The 18909-nt window shown below is 46.0% G+C and overlaps 1 protein-coding gene across 11 annotated transcripts in view; it reads right to left on the bottom strand.

Moving 5' to 3' along the window:
• The window catches only part of LOC137434049 (uncharacterized), an 81833-nt gene that overhangs the window by 19977 nt on the left and 42947 nt on the right, over nt 1-18909 (bottom strand). For all 11 annotated transcript variants that reach the window (XR_010985777.2, XM_068126679.2, XM_068126675.2 and 8 more), the window contains exon 6: nt 17495-17598. Coding sequence is in view for 10 of the 11 variants with exons in the window: in XM_068126679.2 (XP_067982780.2) it covers nt 17495-17598 (104 nt within the window). In the remaining variant the exon portion in view is untranslated. The remainder of the gene's footprint in view (nt 1-17494; nt 17599-18909) is intronic.

Here is an 18909-nt window from a genome sequence, read left to right as displayed (position 1 = left end):
GATGGGGGGGGGGGGGGGGGTCAGGAGGTTTGTACCAGCAGAGCGGAGGTTGTGGGTGGGAGTGTGTCTGGAGAGGAGGTCAGCCAGGTAGGATGGGGCCAGGTTATGGAGGGCTTTGTAGGTCAAGAGGAGGATTTTGTACTGGATTCTCTGGGAGATGGGGAGCCAGTGAAGCTTGTAAAGGACGGGGGTGATGTGGTCACGGGTCCGGGAATGGGTGAGTAGACGGGCAGCGGAGTTCTGAATGTATTGGAGTTTATTGGTGATTGTTGAGGGTGAACCATAGAGGAGGCTATTGCAGTAGTCCAGACGGGAGGTGATGAAGGCGTGGATGAGGGTTGCTGCAGCCGTGGAGGAGAGGGATGAGCGGAGACGGGCGATGTTTTTCAGGTGAAAGAAGGCTGTCTTTGTGATCTGTTTAGTGTATTTGTCGAAGGAGAGGGTTTGGTCAAAGATGACGCCAAGATTCCGGATGAGAGGGGAGGTGGATACTGGGATACCGTCGATGTTGAGGGCAAAGTTATGGGTGGATTTTGTGAGCGTTTTTGGGCCAATGATGATTATTTCAGATTTATCACAGTTAAGTTTGAGGAAGTTGATTTGAAGCCAGGATTTTATTTCAGAGATGCAGTTTGTCAGGATAGAGTGGGTGTCGGTGGAGACGGACTTGGTGGAGATGAAAAGCTGGATGTCATCGGCGAAGCAGTGGAATTGGAGACCATGACGGCGGATTAAGTGACCGAGGGGGGACAGGTAAAGGATGAAGAGGAGGGGGCCAAGAACTGAACCTTGGGGGACACCTTGGGGGAGGGGAGCAGTGGGGGATTTGCAGTTATTGATGGAGATGAACTGGCGTCTGTCAGAGAGGTATGATTTAATCCAAGAGAGGGCAGTGCCGGTAACGTTAAAGGTGGATTCAAGTCGGGTGAGGAGGATGGTGTGATCGATGGTGTCAAAGGCAGCGCTGAGGTCGAGGAGGACGAGAATGTTGAGGTTGCCAGTGTCAGAGGAGAGGAGAAGGTCGTTGGTGATTTTGAGGAGAGCAGTTTCAGTACTGTGGTTGGAGCGGCATCCGGATTTGAATGTTTCATACAGGTTATTGGCAGAGAGGTGATGTTTGAGTTGAGTGGCTACAGCGCGTTCCAAAACTTTCGACAGAAAGGGTAGGTTGGAGATGGGTCTGAAGTTGTTTAGGGTGTCAGGGTTTAGACCAGGTTTTTTTTAGAATGGGGGTAACAGCAGCAATTTTGAGGGATGGTGGGACGATGCCTGTAGACAGGGAGGAGTTTATTGTTGCAATGATAAGTGGAGAGAGAGCAGGGAGGGAGGCCTTGACAAAGCTGGAGGGGATGGGGTCAAGAGTGCAGGTGGCAGTTTTCATTCCTATGAGTTCAGAGAGGTCAGTAGGGGAGACCGGGGAGAATTGAGACAGGGGAAGGCAGGATAAGGGGGGGGGGGGGGGGCAGGTGGTTGGAGGGGGAGCGGGTGCGGCGGTGGTCAAGCTGTTGTAGATGTTGTCAATTTTGCGTTGGAAGAAAGAAAGGAAGGAGATGCAGTTGTCTACTGTGAATGACTGGGTGGTGGTGTCCAGGGGGCAGAGGAGTTTGTTTATTGTCGAGAAGAGTGCTTTTGGGTTTCCGGAGCCAGAGTGGATAATTTGAGAGTAGTAGGCGGAGCGGGCGTGGGAGAGGGCATCTTTGTAGTGTTGTAGGTGGTCCTTGTAGGCTTGGGAGTGAACTGTGAGACCTGTTTTATTGCGGAGTCTTTCAAGTTGGCAGGCACGGGTTTTCATCAGGCGGAGTTCAGGGGTAAACCAGGGAGCAGAATGGGTGAAAGAAACTGTTTTGGTTTTTACAGGCGCAATCTGGTCAAGGCAGGAGGAGAGAGTATGGTTGTAGTAGTCAGTGAGGTCGGAAGGGGTGTGGAGGTCAATGAAGGGAGAAGTGGACATTTTTTCAGAGAGGGTGGATGAGAATGAGGTAGGTGAAAGAGCGTTTAGCTTACGGAAGTTGATAGTGCGACAATGTCTTGGTGTTGGGGTGGGGATGTTGATGGTCATAGTGATGGCTAAGTGGTCAGAGAGGGTGAGGTCGGAGCCAGAGAGATGGTGCAAAATTAATCCAGTGGAGCAGACAAGGTCCAAAATGTGACCACGGATATGCGTAGGAAAGTTGACATGTTGAGTGAGGTTAAAGCAGGTGAGTAAATCAGTGAAGTCAGTGGTTATTGTGGAGTCAGTGGAGTCCATGTGGATATTGAAATCACCGAGGAGGAGGATTGAGGGGGAGAGGGAACATAGCTGGGTCAGAAAGTAGGAGAAGTCAGACAGGAATAATGGGTGTGGTTTGGGAGGGCGGTAGACGACAGCCATGACTGACTGCGTGCGACCAGAGAGTAATAGTCCTTACAAATGTCAATCACCATATAATTGAAATACCCGCAACCCGCATGCTTGTGACACATTTCCAACAAATTCCCACATCGGGTAAATCGATCAAACCAGCAGAAATAAAATCACAAAAATCACCTTAAATATTTTTGTATGGGTTTTCCTTTTGAGAAAAATATACTTATAATATTTACATCGTTTCAATACTCATTTTCTGGTAGCACGTACCTAAGAGGTACGTTTCATGAAAGACACTTCTTTACCCACTGTATCTACAAGATGGTCCAAAATAATACGCAACTTTTCAAACAGCTGTCATGTTACCTCCGCTACAAAAGGTACATGGAGGTGATGTTTTCACCCCAGTCTGTTTGTCTATCTGTGAGCACGATATCTAAAAATGGTTATCGACAGATTATGGCAAAATTTGGGGGATGAGTTGGTTAGGTGACAAGAACAAGTCGATTAGATTTTGGTTCAGGTCCGAATCCAGATCCGGCCTCTCAGTGGGATACAAAATATAAACTGTTCACCTGGCGGAGGCATGTGCTCTACTAAGTGCCGTTCTAATTTACAGTGCATTCAGAAAGTATTCAGACCCCTTCACTTTTTTCACATTTTGTTATGTTGCAGCCTTATGCTGAAATCGTTTAAATTCATTTTTTCCCTCATCAATCTACACTCAATACCCCATAATGACAAAGAGATAACAGGATTTTAGAAAGTTTTGTAAATTCATTAAAAAGAAAAAACTGAAATATCACATTGACATAAGTATTCAGACCCTTTGCTATGACACTTGCAATTTAGCTCAGGTGCCTCCCATTTCTGTTGATCATCTTTGAGATGTTTCTACACCTTGATTGGAGTCCACCTGTGGTAAATTAAATTGATTGGACATGATTTGGTAAGGCACACACCTGTCTATATAAGGTCTCACAGCTAACAATGCATATCAGAGCAAAAACCAAGCCATGAGGTCGAAGGAACTGCCTGCAGAGCTCAGAGACAGGATTGTGTCGAGGCATAGATCTGGGGAAGCCTACAAAAACATTTCTGCTGCATTTAAGGTTCCCAAGAGCACAGTGGCCTCCATAATTCTTAAATGGAAGAAGTTTGGAACAACCAGGACTCTTCCTAGAGCTGGCCGCCCGGCCAAACTGAGCAATCGGGGGAGAAGGGCCTTGGTAAGAGAGGTGACAAAGAACCCGATGGTCACTGGCTGAGCTCCAGAGATCCTGTGTGGAGATGGGAGAAACTTCCAGAAGGACAACCATCACTGCAACACTCCACCAATCTGGGCTTTATGGCAGAGTGGCCAGACAGAAGCCTCTCCTCAGTGAGACACACGAAAGCCCACTTGGAGTTTGCATAAAAGCACCTAAAGGACTCTCAGACTGTGAGAAACAATATTCTGTTGTCTGATGAAACCAAGATTGAACTGTTTGGCCTCAATTCTAAGCGCCATGTCTGGAGGAAACTACGCACTGCTCATCACCTGCCCAATACCATCCCAATGGTGAAGCATGGTGGTGGCAGCATCATGCTGTGGGGGTGTTTTTCAGCAGCAGGGACTGGGGGACTGGTCAGGGTTGAGGGAACAATGAACGGAGCAAAGTACAGAGATATCCTTAATGAAAACCTGAAACAGAGCGCTCAGGACCTCAGACTGGGCCGAATGTTCACCTTCCAACAGGACAATGACCCTAAGCACACAGCCAAGACAACGCAGGAGTGGCTTCGGGACAACTCTGTGAAGGTCCTTGAGTGGCCCAGCCAGAGCCCTGACTTGAACCCAATCGAACATCTCTGGAGAGACCTGAAAATGGCTGTCCAACGACGGTCCCCATCCAACCTGACAGAGCGCCGAATGCCAGTCTGAGTTGGTTCAGAGCAGTTGCGCGTCAGTTGGTTCAGAGCAGTTGCTTCTGGCAGTGGACTTGCGCTCTCGTCCCCCCTTTGCCGTTCTTCGTCGTTCTGTGTTCGTGCTCGAGTTGAGGGTCGACCTTGTGTGGAGCTCGCTGGCCTGCGTTGGAACTATAGTGCCTGGTGCACGGACCTCGTGGGCGGCGAGAGGATCGGAGCTTGGAACGGGGCCTACCTCGTGTGCGGGCGATCGGCGCTTGTGGAGCTTGGAGCGAGGCCTCGTGGCTGCATCGGGGCCGAACGGAGCCGTGTTGGACGGCAGCCAAAGACAAGACGACAAGAGACAGATAAGCTCACATACCACAGACGCACATAACGAACGTGTTTCTTTTGTTAATCCATTCCTTTGTTCTTGTTTCTGAAGTCGGTGTGTGGGATCCCAATTAGTTACCTTATTTTATTATTGGCACGTATTTTCTTGTCCTTGCTTTTATTTGTAATAAACCCTTGTATTATTTCCTATTCCCCGTTAAACCTGTGCCCGCTTGAGTTAATCCCCTTACAGGACCGGAGCTACATCGGTGTACTGAAGGTAAGCTTTCGCCGCAGCCTCCATTTTCCTTCTTCTTCCCGCGCGGCCATAGTAAAATCCGTGTTTGGGTAGTTGCCTCCGAATAAGACCGTTTAGGCTATCCGCGACTTTGGTGTTAACCGGAGTTGTGCGACAGTATTCAACACCTTTGCTATGAGACTCTAAATTGAGCTCAGGTGCATCCAATTTCCTTTGATCATCCTTCAGATGTCTCCAAACTTGATTGGAGTCCACCTGTGGCCAATTCAATTGATTGGACATTATTTAGAATGAAACACACTTTTCTACACAAGGTCACACAGTTGACGGTGCAGGTCAGAGCAGAAACTCTACCATGAAGTCCAAGGAACTGTCTGTAGAACTTAAAGATATAATTGTGAGGAGGCATAGATCTGGGGAAGGGTATAAAACAATTTATAGAGTGTTGAAAGTTCCCAAGAGCACAATGAGCTTCATTATTAGGAAATGGAAAGAATATGGAACTACCCAGACTCTTCCTGGAGCTGACCGTCCAACGAAACTGAGCAACCAGGCAAGAAGGACCTTGGTGATGAGGGAGGTGACGACGAACCCCATGAACACTCTGACAGAACTACAGAGTTCCTTGGCTGAGATGGGAGAACCTGCAGATGGACAACAGTCTCTACAGCACTTCACAAATCTAGGCTTTATGGGAGAATGACCAGACAGAAGTCATTCTTGAGAAAAAGGCACATGGCAGCACACCTGGAGTTTGCAAAAAGGTACCTGAAAGACAGAGTTTGAGACAAAATATTCTGTGGTCTGCTGAGACGAAAATTGCACTCTTTGCCCCGAATACAAAGCAAACCAAGGGCAGCTCATCACCCATCTAACACCATCTCTACCAAGAAGCATGGTGATGGCAGCATCATATTATGGAGATACTTTTCAGCAGCAGGGACTGGGCCACTTGTAAGGATAGAGGGAAGAATGAATGGAGCCAAATAAGGCAAATCCATGAGAACATGATTCAGAGTGAAAAAGACCTTAGACTGTGGTAAAGATTTACGTTCCAACAGGACAATGACCCCAATCATACAGCCAAAGCAGCGCTGGAGTGGCTTCAGAACAAGAACATTAAAGTCCTTGAGTGGCCCAGCCAAAGCAGTGCTGGAATGGCTTCAGAACAAGAACATTAAAGTCCTTGAGTGGCCCAGCCAAAGGCCAGACTTGAATCCCATTGAGAATCTGTGGAAAGACTTGAAGTTTTCTGCTCACTGACGCTCCCTATCCAACTTGACAGAGCTTGAGCAAATCTGCAAGAAAGAATGGGAGCAAACGCCCTCAATCAAGATGTGCAAAGCTGATACAGACATTCCCAAGAAGACTCGAAGCTGTAATCGCTGCCAAAGGCACTTCCACAAAGTATTGACTCAGGGCTGAATACTTATGTAAATTAGATATTTGTGTATTTCATTTTCAATAATTTTGTATTTTTTGAAATAAAAATTAATTTCTAAACCACTTTGTCATTGTGGGGTATTTAGTGTATATCAGTGACAATAAATGTAAATTTAATCCATTTAACATTCAGGCTGTACATCCCGGTGTGTACCCTGGATAAGAATAGGTACACCGTATCCCTGCGTGTCGTAAAAGACGACTAAGAGGGTTGGCGTCAGGAAGGGCATCCGGCCATAAAAACATTGCCTCAAAAAGGGAACCATGACAATTACAACTACATATGGGCAGGGTACAGCCCGAAGTGGAGATCGGTTTCTGAGGTTTGGGACATGGAATGTAGGGACAATGACAGGGAGATCAGGAGAAGTGGTGGAAGTATTGGTCAGAAGAAGAGTGGACATATGTTGTGTGCAAGAGACGAGATGGAAGGGAAGTGGTGTGAGAATGGTGAAGGGTAGGCAGGGACAGAAATACAAGTTTGTGTGGCAAGGGTGCCTGGAGGGCGTGAATGGTGTTGGTGTCCTGTTTTCTGAGGAGTTTGTAGACAGTGTGGTAGTCCTTGAGCCAACCGGCCATTTTTTGAAGTGAATGCTCCGGCGGGGGGAGTAATTCTCATTATGATTTTCCATTAGACCAATGTCTCAAGTGTCAGAAAAGGTGTGATGGACATCTGAGAACGGTAGCTTAGTGCCCGGATGGACGCCATCTTTGAAACCACCCAGCTCGAAAATGCCCATTTGGTGGGGTACATTGTTGCACGTGTATCTGGACTTCTATACTAGCTATCGATGTGCGGTTGACGACTAAATATACGTCCGATGTGTACCGTCTAAATAAAAAATAATATGAAGCATTTTGTTTTAGATTAATTATTATAAAAATCAATTATCGAAAAAAAATCATATATTTTTCAATATTTTATTATTAGACTTGTACTTTTTTTAGTGAAACAACACTGGTATGATTTTCCAAATTATGCATTGTGCTACACCGTTTATCTGTCTATAAAAATAACTCAAAAACTAAAACATATCATCCACCACGAGTGTACACAAAAAATATATGAAAAGGCATGCACTTTCCACAAACCGAAACTATGTCAGTTGGAATTTCCCGCCGATAATCAACCCACAGAACCCAGTGCCGAAAGTGACGTCAGTCTATTCTATATCTATATTCTATACTCTATATCTCAGTCTGAGATTTGTTGCGGTGACCTGATTAATTTCTGAGGGGGGGGGGGGGGGGGGTGGGTGGCTTAAGAACTAAAAGTGAACATGTTAGATGGCGCCACATACAACTCTATTATAGAGTTGTATTGTGGCGCCATCTAACATGTTCACTGACTTGGATGAGTATGTCTATGTAAGCTGGCGAGCTTTTCGGATATCGGAGTAATCTAACGTCAGTCTTTTTGTTCTTTCAGCTGAGATGGCCGGTGTCGAGGCGAAACGGGCGAAGATTGAACCTGAGTCCGGAACGTGCATCCTGTGCAGCAAGAAGTCGCCACTCTCTGAACTAAGCAAGGCAGCGGGCAACAGTTCTTGGAAGACATTGTGTGACGCAGCCGCAGTTAGAAACTTTTATCCAATTCTAAAGCTAGTCCAAGAAGGCGCAGTTGAACTTCCTAATATTCCAATATTATACCATAGGGCTTGTAGATCAGACTTCACTCACAAAAACCACCTAGCTACTTTGACCAATGCAGCTAGAAGTTCTTCAGTTGATACTGGCGATGCGGTGCGACGGCGATCATCACGGGAAGAGACAGGATCAACTTCAACGGTCTACGATGATAAATGCATTTTTTGCCAGCGTGCTTCAAAATTCATAAAAGGCAGTCGTACCCGTGAAACAGTTGTCTTGGCTGTTGAACTTCGAGCAGATAAGACAATAAGAGATGCTGCGACAGCTCGCAATGATGAGAGAGTTTTGGCATTGACTACACGAGATATGGTTGCAGCTGAGGCTCACTACCACTTCTCCTGCTATAGAAACTACACACGGCCCCAAAAACCTCAAGTAGAAACTGACATTGAAGATAATATCGAGAAAAAAGAAATGATACGATGTATATTCAATTTCATTCGCACTGACTTGTTCTTGAACCCGAGGATTGTTCCAATAGTTGATGTTGCAACAGATATCCTGTCTTCAGATACATTTTCAGTTGATGTTCGTGACTCCATCAAGAAGAATCTGCAGCGCACATTACAAAGAGAGTTTGGAGAATCGCTCATCTTCTTCAATGTGAAACACCGTGTATACTTGATGCCCGATAATCTGACAAAGCGAGAGATTGCTGCAGAGTGCGTAAACCTGAAAGCAGAAGTGAAAGCATTTGAACGAACGGACGGTGAAAGTAACATTGTGCGTGCAGCTACTTCACTGCGACACCAGATCAAAGATGCTCATTACAATGAACGTTGACCGCCTCAGCCAGCAGAACTCACTTCAGATTACGTGAAGATACCAGATTCTCTTCGTGTATTTCTGCATACTTTGATTTGCGGGAGTGGGGGTAGCTCTGCGCGTGCCGACACACTGGTATGGTCGATGGCTCAAGATATCATCAATGCTGTACACCGGGGTACCATCAGAACATCGAAGCATGTCCTACTTCCGTGGGTCATGAAAACGCTCACCGGTAATACAGAGGTCATCAGAATATTGAATCGACTCGGGCACGGATGTTCGTACACAGTTCTGGAAGAAATCGAGACAGCGCTATGCATAGACAAATTAGCAAGTGTGGAGAAAGATACAGTACCACTTCCGTCACATGTGCACCCTTCGGTCCCGACTGTATTAGCATTCGATAACATCGACAGGCTAGAGGAATCGCTGAGTGGTGGCGGAACATCGCATCGCGTCAACGGTATCATCGTCCAACCGAAGTCGCAGTCGTGTTTGCCGCCCCAACCTCCATCGGCAGTATCCAAAGCAGATAAGAAGCGATCTATCCCGTCATCCAGCGATTTAGTTCCAATATACAGCGGTGGGAAACGAGAGGGCCCACCTGCAATCAAGCCTGCAGATCTTTCTGACACTCTTGCAGGCGCAACATCCCTTGCGCAGCGCCGAAATCACGTATGGATTATGACTCGCATGCTGGAACCATGCGACCAGACAATCAGTTCGTGGACTGGTTTCAACATCATGACTAGAGATCGTGTTCAGGTGACGGAAGATGTAGTTGGCTACCTGCCGACTATAAACGCGCCTGCCACAGATATGGCAACAGTGCAAGAAATCCTCAGAGAAGCTCTGAACATCATGTCATCACTTCAGCTTGAGCGTATACCGGTGGTGCTAGACCAGGCACTATTTGCTAAGGCGACCGAAATAGCATGGAAAGATGTCGATCGATATGGAAGAATCGTGCTCATGATGGGGAACTTCCATACCATCTGTAACTTCATGTCGAGCATTGGGAAAATGTTTGGAGATGCAGGCCTTCGGGATGTAGCTGTTGAGTCAGGAGTAATCGCTGAAGGTTCCATCAACAGGGTTCTGGAAGGCAAGCAATACAACCGTGCTGTGCGACTCCACAAGTTGATGTACGAGGCACTAATGCGCATCATTTGGAAGGGCTTCCAGGTGTGGATAGAAAGCAATCATCCTGACAAGGAACCCCAGATTCGAAGCACTGACCTCAAAATTCGCAGCATCAAGGAGGATGTTTGCCACGAGACTCTCGCTGCTGCTCTCGATGATGATTCATGTGTACAGAGCTTTGACATGTTCGCGAAATACCTACATTTTCTGCGAACCAAACATGGAGACCTGGCTCGCTTCTGGATGATGTATATTGATATGGTAGAGACCCTGCTGGGGTTGATTCGTGCGGATAGAGAAGGCGACTGGATGCTTCACTTGGCTTGTGTCAGAAGAGTGATCCCTTGGTGTTTCGCAATGAACAAGGTGAACTATGCTAGACATCTACCAGTGTACTATGCACAGATGACGCAACTCCACGAAACATGCCCCGAGTTGTACAGGCATTTCAATCAAGGCTACTTCTCCGTACAGCTTAGACCAGGGAATCCATTTGCCAGAATCGCTGTTGATCAGACAACAGAAGAAACAGTAAACAAAGATACGCAAACAGCTGGAGGAACACGAGGTTTTAGTCTTCGACAAGGGGCTGTGTCACGATACTATCTAACTGCAGAAAATCGGGCTACTGCACTGAGGCAACTACGAGAAACTATCCTTGTGAATGGCAGCGACACATCTCACGCCAAGCACCCTGACTTGTCTACTTCTCGCATCAAACGTGATGAGTCTGGCGTCACAGCTATCTGTGATCTACTGGAAAATGACTGGACCAATCCATTCGCCGATGATCCGTCATGTCTTCTCAGTATATCTACCGGAGCGGCTGCGAGGGAGGACGTTTCTAATGACCTACTCAACACCCTGCAAAAGGGGGAAGCGGCGTATCAAAGCTTCCAGAAACGTCTTGAAGAGGGAACAGGCTTTCATGACACATTGAACAAGCTAAACTTGAAGACCTTTGGTAAGATCAAGCAGAAAGTTGTGAAGGGCACAAACAAGGAGATCGTCCTGAGAGCTGACAGACAACTGTTTGCCACCATGATACTCATCGCCAAGACAAGGAACCTCGACATGCAACTTGTCCTTTGTCACCCACTAGGGCCGTTACCATGGTCTTTGGCAAACGTTGATGGGTCAATGAAAAAAACGAACAAAGCTGCACTTGCGAAACACATGGAAGGTCTTGTGGAACCAGCCGAGAACGTTGACAAGCGAAGTGCAACAATAATTGATGCGATGGCTCTCATACAAAAGATGCATGGCGAGAACGACACGTTCGAAGAACTATCTGACCGCATCCTTGCTGCAGCGCTTCACGCTGGTCAAGGCAGTGAGCGCATCGATGTTGTCTTTGACACATACACAGAAGAATCCATCAAAGCAGCTGAGCGTGTGAACCGCGGTTCAAATGAAGGCATCAGTTTCAGCGAGATCAGACCCGCACACAAAATCATGAACTGGCGGCGTCTCCTTGCTTGCAGCCAGACAAAGGAGAAACTGGTTGTGTTTCTGGCGGAGTCGTGGAAACATGAAACAAATCGCGAAAAGCTAGGCAACAGAACACTGTATGTCACCTGTGGTGAAAAATGTCTGGTACTGACCCGCGATAGGTGGAAGTTGGTGCAAGCACTCGAATGTAGCCACAAGGAAGCAGACACCCGTATGTTTCTCCACGCAAAGCACGCCGCTACCCACTACAAGACGATCATCTTAGTGGCAGATGACACCGACGTTCTGATCATCAGTCTTCATCTCAGCAGAACCATCGATAGTCAGCTCTTCATCAGACGAGGAACAAAGGTTCGAGTCAGAATGATCGACGTTGGAAAGTTGGCTGCGGTATTGGGGTCTGGAGTTTGCAGCGCATTGCCAGGGCTTCATGCATGGAGCGGGTGTGACACTGTGAGTGCTCTGGCTAGCCAAGGAAAGATAAAGGCTTTGAAGCTTGTGCAAGCGAATGAGCTGTATCTTCAAGCATTCACAGATCTGGGATCTTCGTGGAATGTACCAACAGACGTCTTCAATAGCATTCAGGCCTTCACGTGTCAGCTGTACGCCAAGAACACGAAGATCGTCGGTGTTAATTCGCTCCGTTATCACATGTTCTGTGCAAAGAAGGGCCAGATCGAATCTGGACAATTGCCGCCTTGTGAAGACTCCTTGATGCAGCATACGCTTAGGGCCAACTATCAGGCGGCTATCTGGCGACGCAGCCTTGAAAACCTACCAGACGTCCCAACACCATCAGCAGGACATGGTTGGGAACTCGATGATGGCGGTTTGCTCACAATCCGATGGATGGCGGGTCTACCAGCTCCAGATGTCGTCTTGAATCTCATCTCATGCACATGCAGAAGGACGTGTCGACCGTCAGATTGCTCCTGCATACTGAATGGGTTGAAGTGCACTGTTGTGTGTAAGCTGCAGGGATGCTCCAACATGGTGCAGGATGATGCTATCGTGGCTCAGGATGCCAATGACTCTGATGGCGACTCTGATGATTAACTTTGTGTGCACTGTATATTGTATAGCATATGTTGTTCTCTATTATAATGCAGGCCAAATTGCCTGAAAATCTTTATAGACAGATAAACGGTTTAGCAAAATGTATAATTTGGAAGATCATACCGGTGTTATTTGACTAAAACATGACATGTTCAATGATACCTCCGCTTGCTTATTAGGAATATACATTGTATGGTGTTAAAATCAGCTCCATACGTCTTTCCAAACTCTAGTAATGAATAATTAATATAATTGGCGGCCATTTTGAAATCCAAGATGGCCACCAAAGTGCAGATTTCCTATGTAACAATTTCCGCCTGCTTATTAGATATCGTATGGTGTTAAAATCCTCTCCGTACGACATTCCTAACTTGCGTTATCGTCAGAATAGATAATGCCAGCGGCGGCCTAAGTCATTTTATGCCTCTTTACATTTATTTGTTGTAAACTCGTGGTGGATGATATGTTTTAGTTTTTGAGTTATTTTTATAGACAGATAAACGGTGTAGCACAATGCATAATTTGGAAAATCATACCAGTGTTGTTTCACTAAAAAAAGTACAAGTCTAATAATAAAATATTGAAAAATATATGATTTTTTTTCGATAATTGATTTTTATAATAATTAATCTAAAACAAAATGCTTCATATTATTTTTTATTTAGACGGTACACATCGGACGTATATTTAGTCGTCAACCGCACATCGATAGCTAGTATAGAAGTCCAGATACACGTGCAACAATGTACCCCACCAAATGGGCATTTTCGAGCTGGGTGGTTTCAAAGATGGCGTCCATCCGGGCACTAAGCTACCGTTCTCAGATGTCCATCACACCTTTTCTGACACTTGAGACATTGGTCTAATGGAAAATCATAATGAGAATTACTCCCCCCGCCGGAGCATTACTTTTGGTCTGGCTCAAGGACTATGGTGAGTGTGACGAGAGTGAGTGATAGGTTGATGATGGTGAAAATGATGATTGGAAAGCTCTTGGTGAACGTCATCTCGGGATATGCTCCGCAGGTTGGTCGAAGCGATGAAGAAAAGGACAAGTTCTGGTGTGCGATAGAGAAGCTGATGGAAAACGTGAAAGATGAGGAAGTTGTTGTGGTAGGAGGAGACCTAAATGGACACGTGGGAAGGAGTATGGATGGTTTTGACGGAGTTCATGGGGGTTACGGATATGGTGTGAGAAATGGAGAAGGTGAAAGGATTTTGGAGTTTGCTGATGGAGCTGATTTGTTATACTCAGTTCCAGAAAGAGGATAATAAGCTTGTTACATACACGTCAGGTGGGTCGACGACAACCGTTGACTACCTGATGGTGCGTAGGCGAGATAGGGGGCACCTCCGGGACACAAAGGTGATCCCGGGGGAGGAGGCTGTTTCACAGCACCACTTGGTTGTCTGCGACGTAAGGGTGAAAGGTGCGAGGAGAGCTCGGCGGGTGAAGTACCAACCGAGAATGAAGGTGTGGAGGTTGAAAGAGGTGACAGTAAGGGAGGCATTAAAAGAGAGGCTGAGTAGGGTCGAGGATGATGTGGTTGAGCTTGAAAGTGGTTGGATGTCGATGAAAGCTAGTCTGTTGGGAGCCGTTGGTGAGGTATGTGGATGGACAAAAGGACCACCGAGGCACTCGGAAACATGGTGGTGGGATGATGAAGTTGGAAAGAGGATTGACGAGAAGAGGAAGAAGTTCAAGGAGTGGCAGAAGGCGAAGGGTACGGGAGCAGAAACAGCAGAGCATGAAAGTTATAAGGCAGCCAGGAAGGCTGCAAAGAAAGAGGTAGCAAAGGCGCAGGAGGCATGTAGGAAAATGTTCGGAGAACGCTTGGATTCGGAAGAGGGTCAGAAAGCAGTATTCAGGATTGCAAAGCAGATAGCGAAAGAGAGGTGTGATGTGATGGGGGTGAGTTGCTTGAAGGATGAAGTGGGACAAATCGTTGTCGACCCAGATGGAATTAAAGGAAGATGGAAAAGATATATGGAAATGCTGTTGAATACAGAGAATGAATGGGATGGCAACATAGAGAGTAACCCAGTTTTAGGACCGGCAGAGAAGATAACTGAGAAGGAAGTTGAGGAAGCGATAAAAGCAATGAAGGGTAGAAAAGCGGGAGGGCCGACAGGAGTTGTGGGAGATATGTTGAAGGCAGCAGGAAGTTGGGGTGTGAAGAGAATGACAGAGATCTGTAATCTGGTGGTGAAAGAAGGCCGCATTCCAGTGGATTGGGAACTGAGTACCCTAAGAGAATGACAGAGATCTGTAATCTGGTGGTGAAAGAAGGCCGCATTCCAGTGGATTGGGAACTGAGTACCCTCGTCCCTCTATACAAGGGGAAAGGTGACCCTCTGGAGTGTGGCTCGTACCGAGCGATAAAGTTATTAGAGCATGGAATGAAGGTAATGGAAAGGGTGTTGGAGAGGAGGATAAGGAAGAAAGTGAAGATCGACGAAATGCAGTTTGGATTCATGCCAGGCAGAGGAACGACAGACGCGCTTTTCATTGTGAGGCAGTTGCAGGAGAAGTACATGGAGAAGAGGAAGAAGTTGTTTCTTGGGTTTGTTGATCTGGAGAAAGCATTCGATAGGGTACCACGCAAAGTATTGACATGGGCATTGAGGAAGTTAGGAGTGGAGGAATGGTTGATCAGAGTAGTGATGGCAATGTACAAAAGAGCACGCACAGCTGTAAGGACGTAGGACGGGAACAGTGGTGAGTTTGAGGTGAAGGTGGGAGTGCATCAGGGGTCGGTACTAAGTCCACTACTATTTGTAGCTGTGATGGAGGTGCTGGGTCAGAACGTAAAGGAGGGTTTACCGTGGGAGTTGTTGTATGCAGATGATCTGGTGTTGATTGCGGAAAGTATGGATGGACTGAAGGAAAAGATGAACACGTGGAAGGAATGTATGGAGACAAAAGGTCTGAGGGTGAATATCGGAAAGACGAAGGTGATGGCAAGTGGTAAAGCATGGGGTGAGGTGGAAAGAACTGGGAAGTGGCCCTGTGCTGTGTGTAGGAAGGGTGTCGGAGTGAACTCCATTCAATGTACAATGTGCGCTGAGTGGGTTCATCAAAAATGTAGTGGTCTGAGAGGGTCATTAACCAGTGTGGCAGCTACATTCAAATGTAAGGTGTGCACAGAGGGAGCTGCAGATGGAGGAAATGTTGAGTTGGATCTTGGAGACGGCGTGAAGCTGGAAGGTGTGAAAACATTTTGCTACCTCGGAGACATGCTGAATGGAGAAGGTGGATCAGACTCGGCAATGGTTGCTCGAGTGAGATGTGCATGGAAGAAGTTTCGGGAACTGAGTGGCGTGCTGATGATGAGGGGAGTGTCGTTGAAGCTGAAGGGAAAGGTGTGTGCTGCATGTGTGAGAAGTGTTATGATTTATGGGAGCGAGACATGGGTAATGAACGTAGAGCAGCAACGAAGGTTGGAAAGGGTGGAAATGCGAATGGTTCGACGGATGTGCGGAGTATCGTTGAGAGAGAGGAAGACAAATGATGAATTGCGAAAGATGATGGGAATAGAGCTTGTGATTGATGCTGTGAAGAGGAACAGGTTGAGATGGTTTGGTCATGTGTTGAGGAAGGATGAAAGTGACTGGTTGAGAAGAGTGGTGGAAATGAATGTAGAAGGAAGCAGAGGACGGGGAAGACCGAGAAAGACTTGGCTAAAGATGGTGGAAGAAGAAATGCGGGCAAGGGGGTTAACAAGGAGAGATGCAGAAAATAGGGCAAAATGGAGAAGATTGTCATGGGGACCGCAAGGCTAACCCCCGCTCTAGCAGGGAAAATGGCCTTTAAAATGCATGTTGTTGTTTGTATTCAGGCTGTAACCCAACAAACTGTAAAACAATCAGGCTGTAACACAAGGTCTAGAATTACGCAAGGCTATGGATGAGATGGAGCAGGCGAGAGTGAAGAAAATTTTATTGATGAAAGGTTGTGATTACATTGAATTTAACATGGACTTACCCATTGCCAGTCACACGGAGGATGTCTGAGAACGCCAAATTATGACTGTGCGTAGTGCACTTGCCACGCTAAGTCATCAAGAATGTTCTCAGCTTTATGCCAAATCCTTACAAACTTTGATGTGTGAGGCAACTGCAATCGTCAACAGTTGACCACTCACCATTGCCAATCTAAATGACCCAACTTCACTTGAGCCATTGACCCCAAACCACTTGCTAACAAAGAAGTCTAAGGCCATTCTACCTCCACCTGGTGAGTTTCAGCGTGCCGCTCTGTACTCATGGAAACGATGCGAAGAATGCAACATTTGGCAAATTAATTTTGGTTGCGTGGGAAGAAGAATACTTGCAAACTTCACAGACTCGCTCGAAGTGGAACCACCCCCAACGTAACATTTAGGTTGGGAACCTCGAGTTGTTCAGGATGATGACCTACCACATAATCAATGGAGATTGACACGTACTCAGGAGAGGAGTGTCAATGAGGACAAATGTGTGCGCAAGGTCCAACTTGCCGTTGGCATCAATAACTTGGACAACGGTCTCACTTCATAAGTTTTCTGGAACATCCTGTTCAGAAACTTGTTCTACTGTTAGAGAATGAGAATTAGAAAATGGAAAATGTGATAAACAAAGTTTGTTAAATTTCGGATGTTTGTAAAATTGTTAATTCTAATTTTAGGGAGGTATGTGATGTCAGCTGATGACACAATTGCTGATGTAACGTCAGCTGTTAGACGACAGAGTTTAATGTTTTGTTAGCGTAATGAACAGAAGCAGGAAATAAGAGCGGAAGTGGACATGGGAGAAACGTTGCGCACGTGGTTGCTTTTCTCTTATTTCCTGCCACCTGGGGGCGCATAATTTCAGTTTGTAAATATAATTATCTAGAATAAATGTTTTCGTGACCCCTGATTGGAGCGTTCAAACCAGTGGACTGGCGTGATCACTTTAACAGTGGTTTGTCAGGAATTTGGACCAGGAAACTGGCCCGGGCTGACAACTGACAACTTGCTTTTAACCAAAAGTACACAACTTTGGCGAAATCACAAGTTAACTGCCATGCTATTAAGGTTCTTGACTCAAATGAGATAAGATCTTCAAGTACCAAGTCATACAAGTGAAAAGTACAATTTTGGAAGAGTAATGGAGTGGTGGCATGGCTGTCTCACCACAAAGACGTGCAAGGATGACTTGCCAGGTGACTTTCCAAGGTACACTCGCTTGGTAACTTTTTGGTACACACAGGACACGTGTACGCAGATCTGGACTGAACCTGTGGAAGACAAATACAAAGCCCCTCACAAATGGGCAGGAAAACAAAAACGTGATGGAGATCTGAGGAATTCCTTCATTTTTTTCTCTTCCTGTACCTTACTTAACACGATGCTGTTATAGACAGATAGAAATCAAGCCAACCATACAGTATACACTCATAACATGCTCAAGGAGATAACTACAAGCAATAATATTATACCAGCTTTGGACAGCACTGTTCAGAGCTGGTGTTAATGACCAAGCATTTCTTCAAGAACAGTAAGATACACCTCAGCACAAAGTGGTCTTCGTGGATGTGTACCTGCCAAAAAAAACCTGCTGACTTTACCTCTCCGCAGCAAAAGGTTTTGATTTATGTACATATGCTTGTTGTGCGATATTTCCTACCCGGGAGCCATAATATTCACCACTCTACAATAACATCACCACCTTTACTTTTAATGTCCTTCTGCAGATGTGGTACTTTCTGATTGCTTGCATGACAACCAATCATTGTGTACTATATGAACACATGACTGTACTATGCAGCATTTGATACTTACAGATGAGATGTGATTCTATCATGTGTTATTTGCAATTTGTACCCAGTCTTTCCTCTGTTTCCATCATTCCCAATTCTGTGTACACGCACACACACGTATACAGACTTCTGCACTGCCCTATTATATGGGAAACAGCTGACTGATGACATGTGATCATGCCATCACACACAAACGCCACCTGTTAGGTATTAATAACACTTAACATTTTCACTCTTTCTGTTATTTCATATTTTTTCTTCTGAAGGACTGTATACCTTTTATTGAGACACCCTGTATTGTCGCGTGTATGGCACTGTCTCTGAACCACAAGCGAGTAGAGACGGGATCTGTACACACCGGGAATTAATATCCTGCGGATAGCCGGCTTCTCGCTAAATTTGGATGGAGCATCACCTGAGCGGTAGGTGCGAAATGCCTTTAGTCTCGTGTGTCCAACACGAGCAAATAGAGAAACAAGTGGATTATGCCAGTTAATATAGTTCCCTCCAGGGTCCTTCATCAACTAAAGGGTCCATGTAGGAAAGATGGCCAGAACTCAACATACACGCAGCTTTTGAGAAACAATTACTAAACAAGAATACGTCATGCGGAGCACGATACTTGCAAAATCCGCCCCCGCCCCCATCCCCAAGAAAATAAATTCCATTGATACAGCAAATTGTCCATTTCGTGAAGATTAAAATTGACAATCTTGATCAAAGTTCGGGTCAATTGGATGAAAAGTGACGATTTTTCAGATGAAAAATGATGATTTTGGAAGGTTGACC

The sequence above is a fragment of the Myxine glutinosa genome, chromosome 10 (genome assembly GCF_964187855.1).
Source record: "Myxine glutinosa chromosome 10, kmMyxGlut1.1, whole genome shotgun sequence".
NCBI classification, from domain to species: Eukaryota; Metazoa; Chordata; class Myxini; order Myxiniformes; family Myxinidae; genus Myxine; species Myxine glutinosa.
The sequence above is the reverse complement of the archived record's forward strand: the minus strand, read 5'-3'. Positions and strand labels throughout refer to the sequence as shown.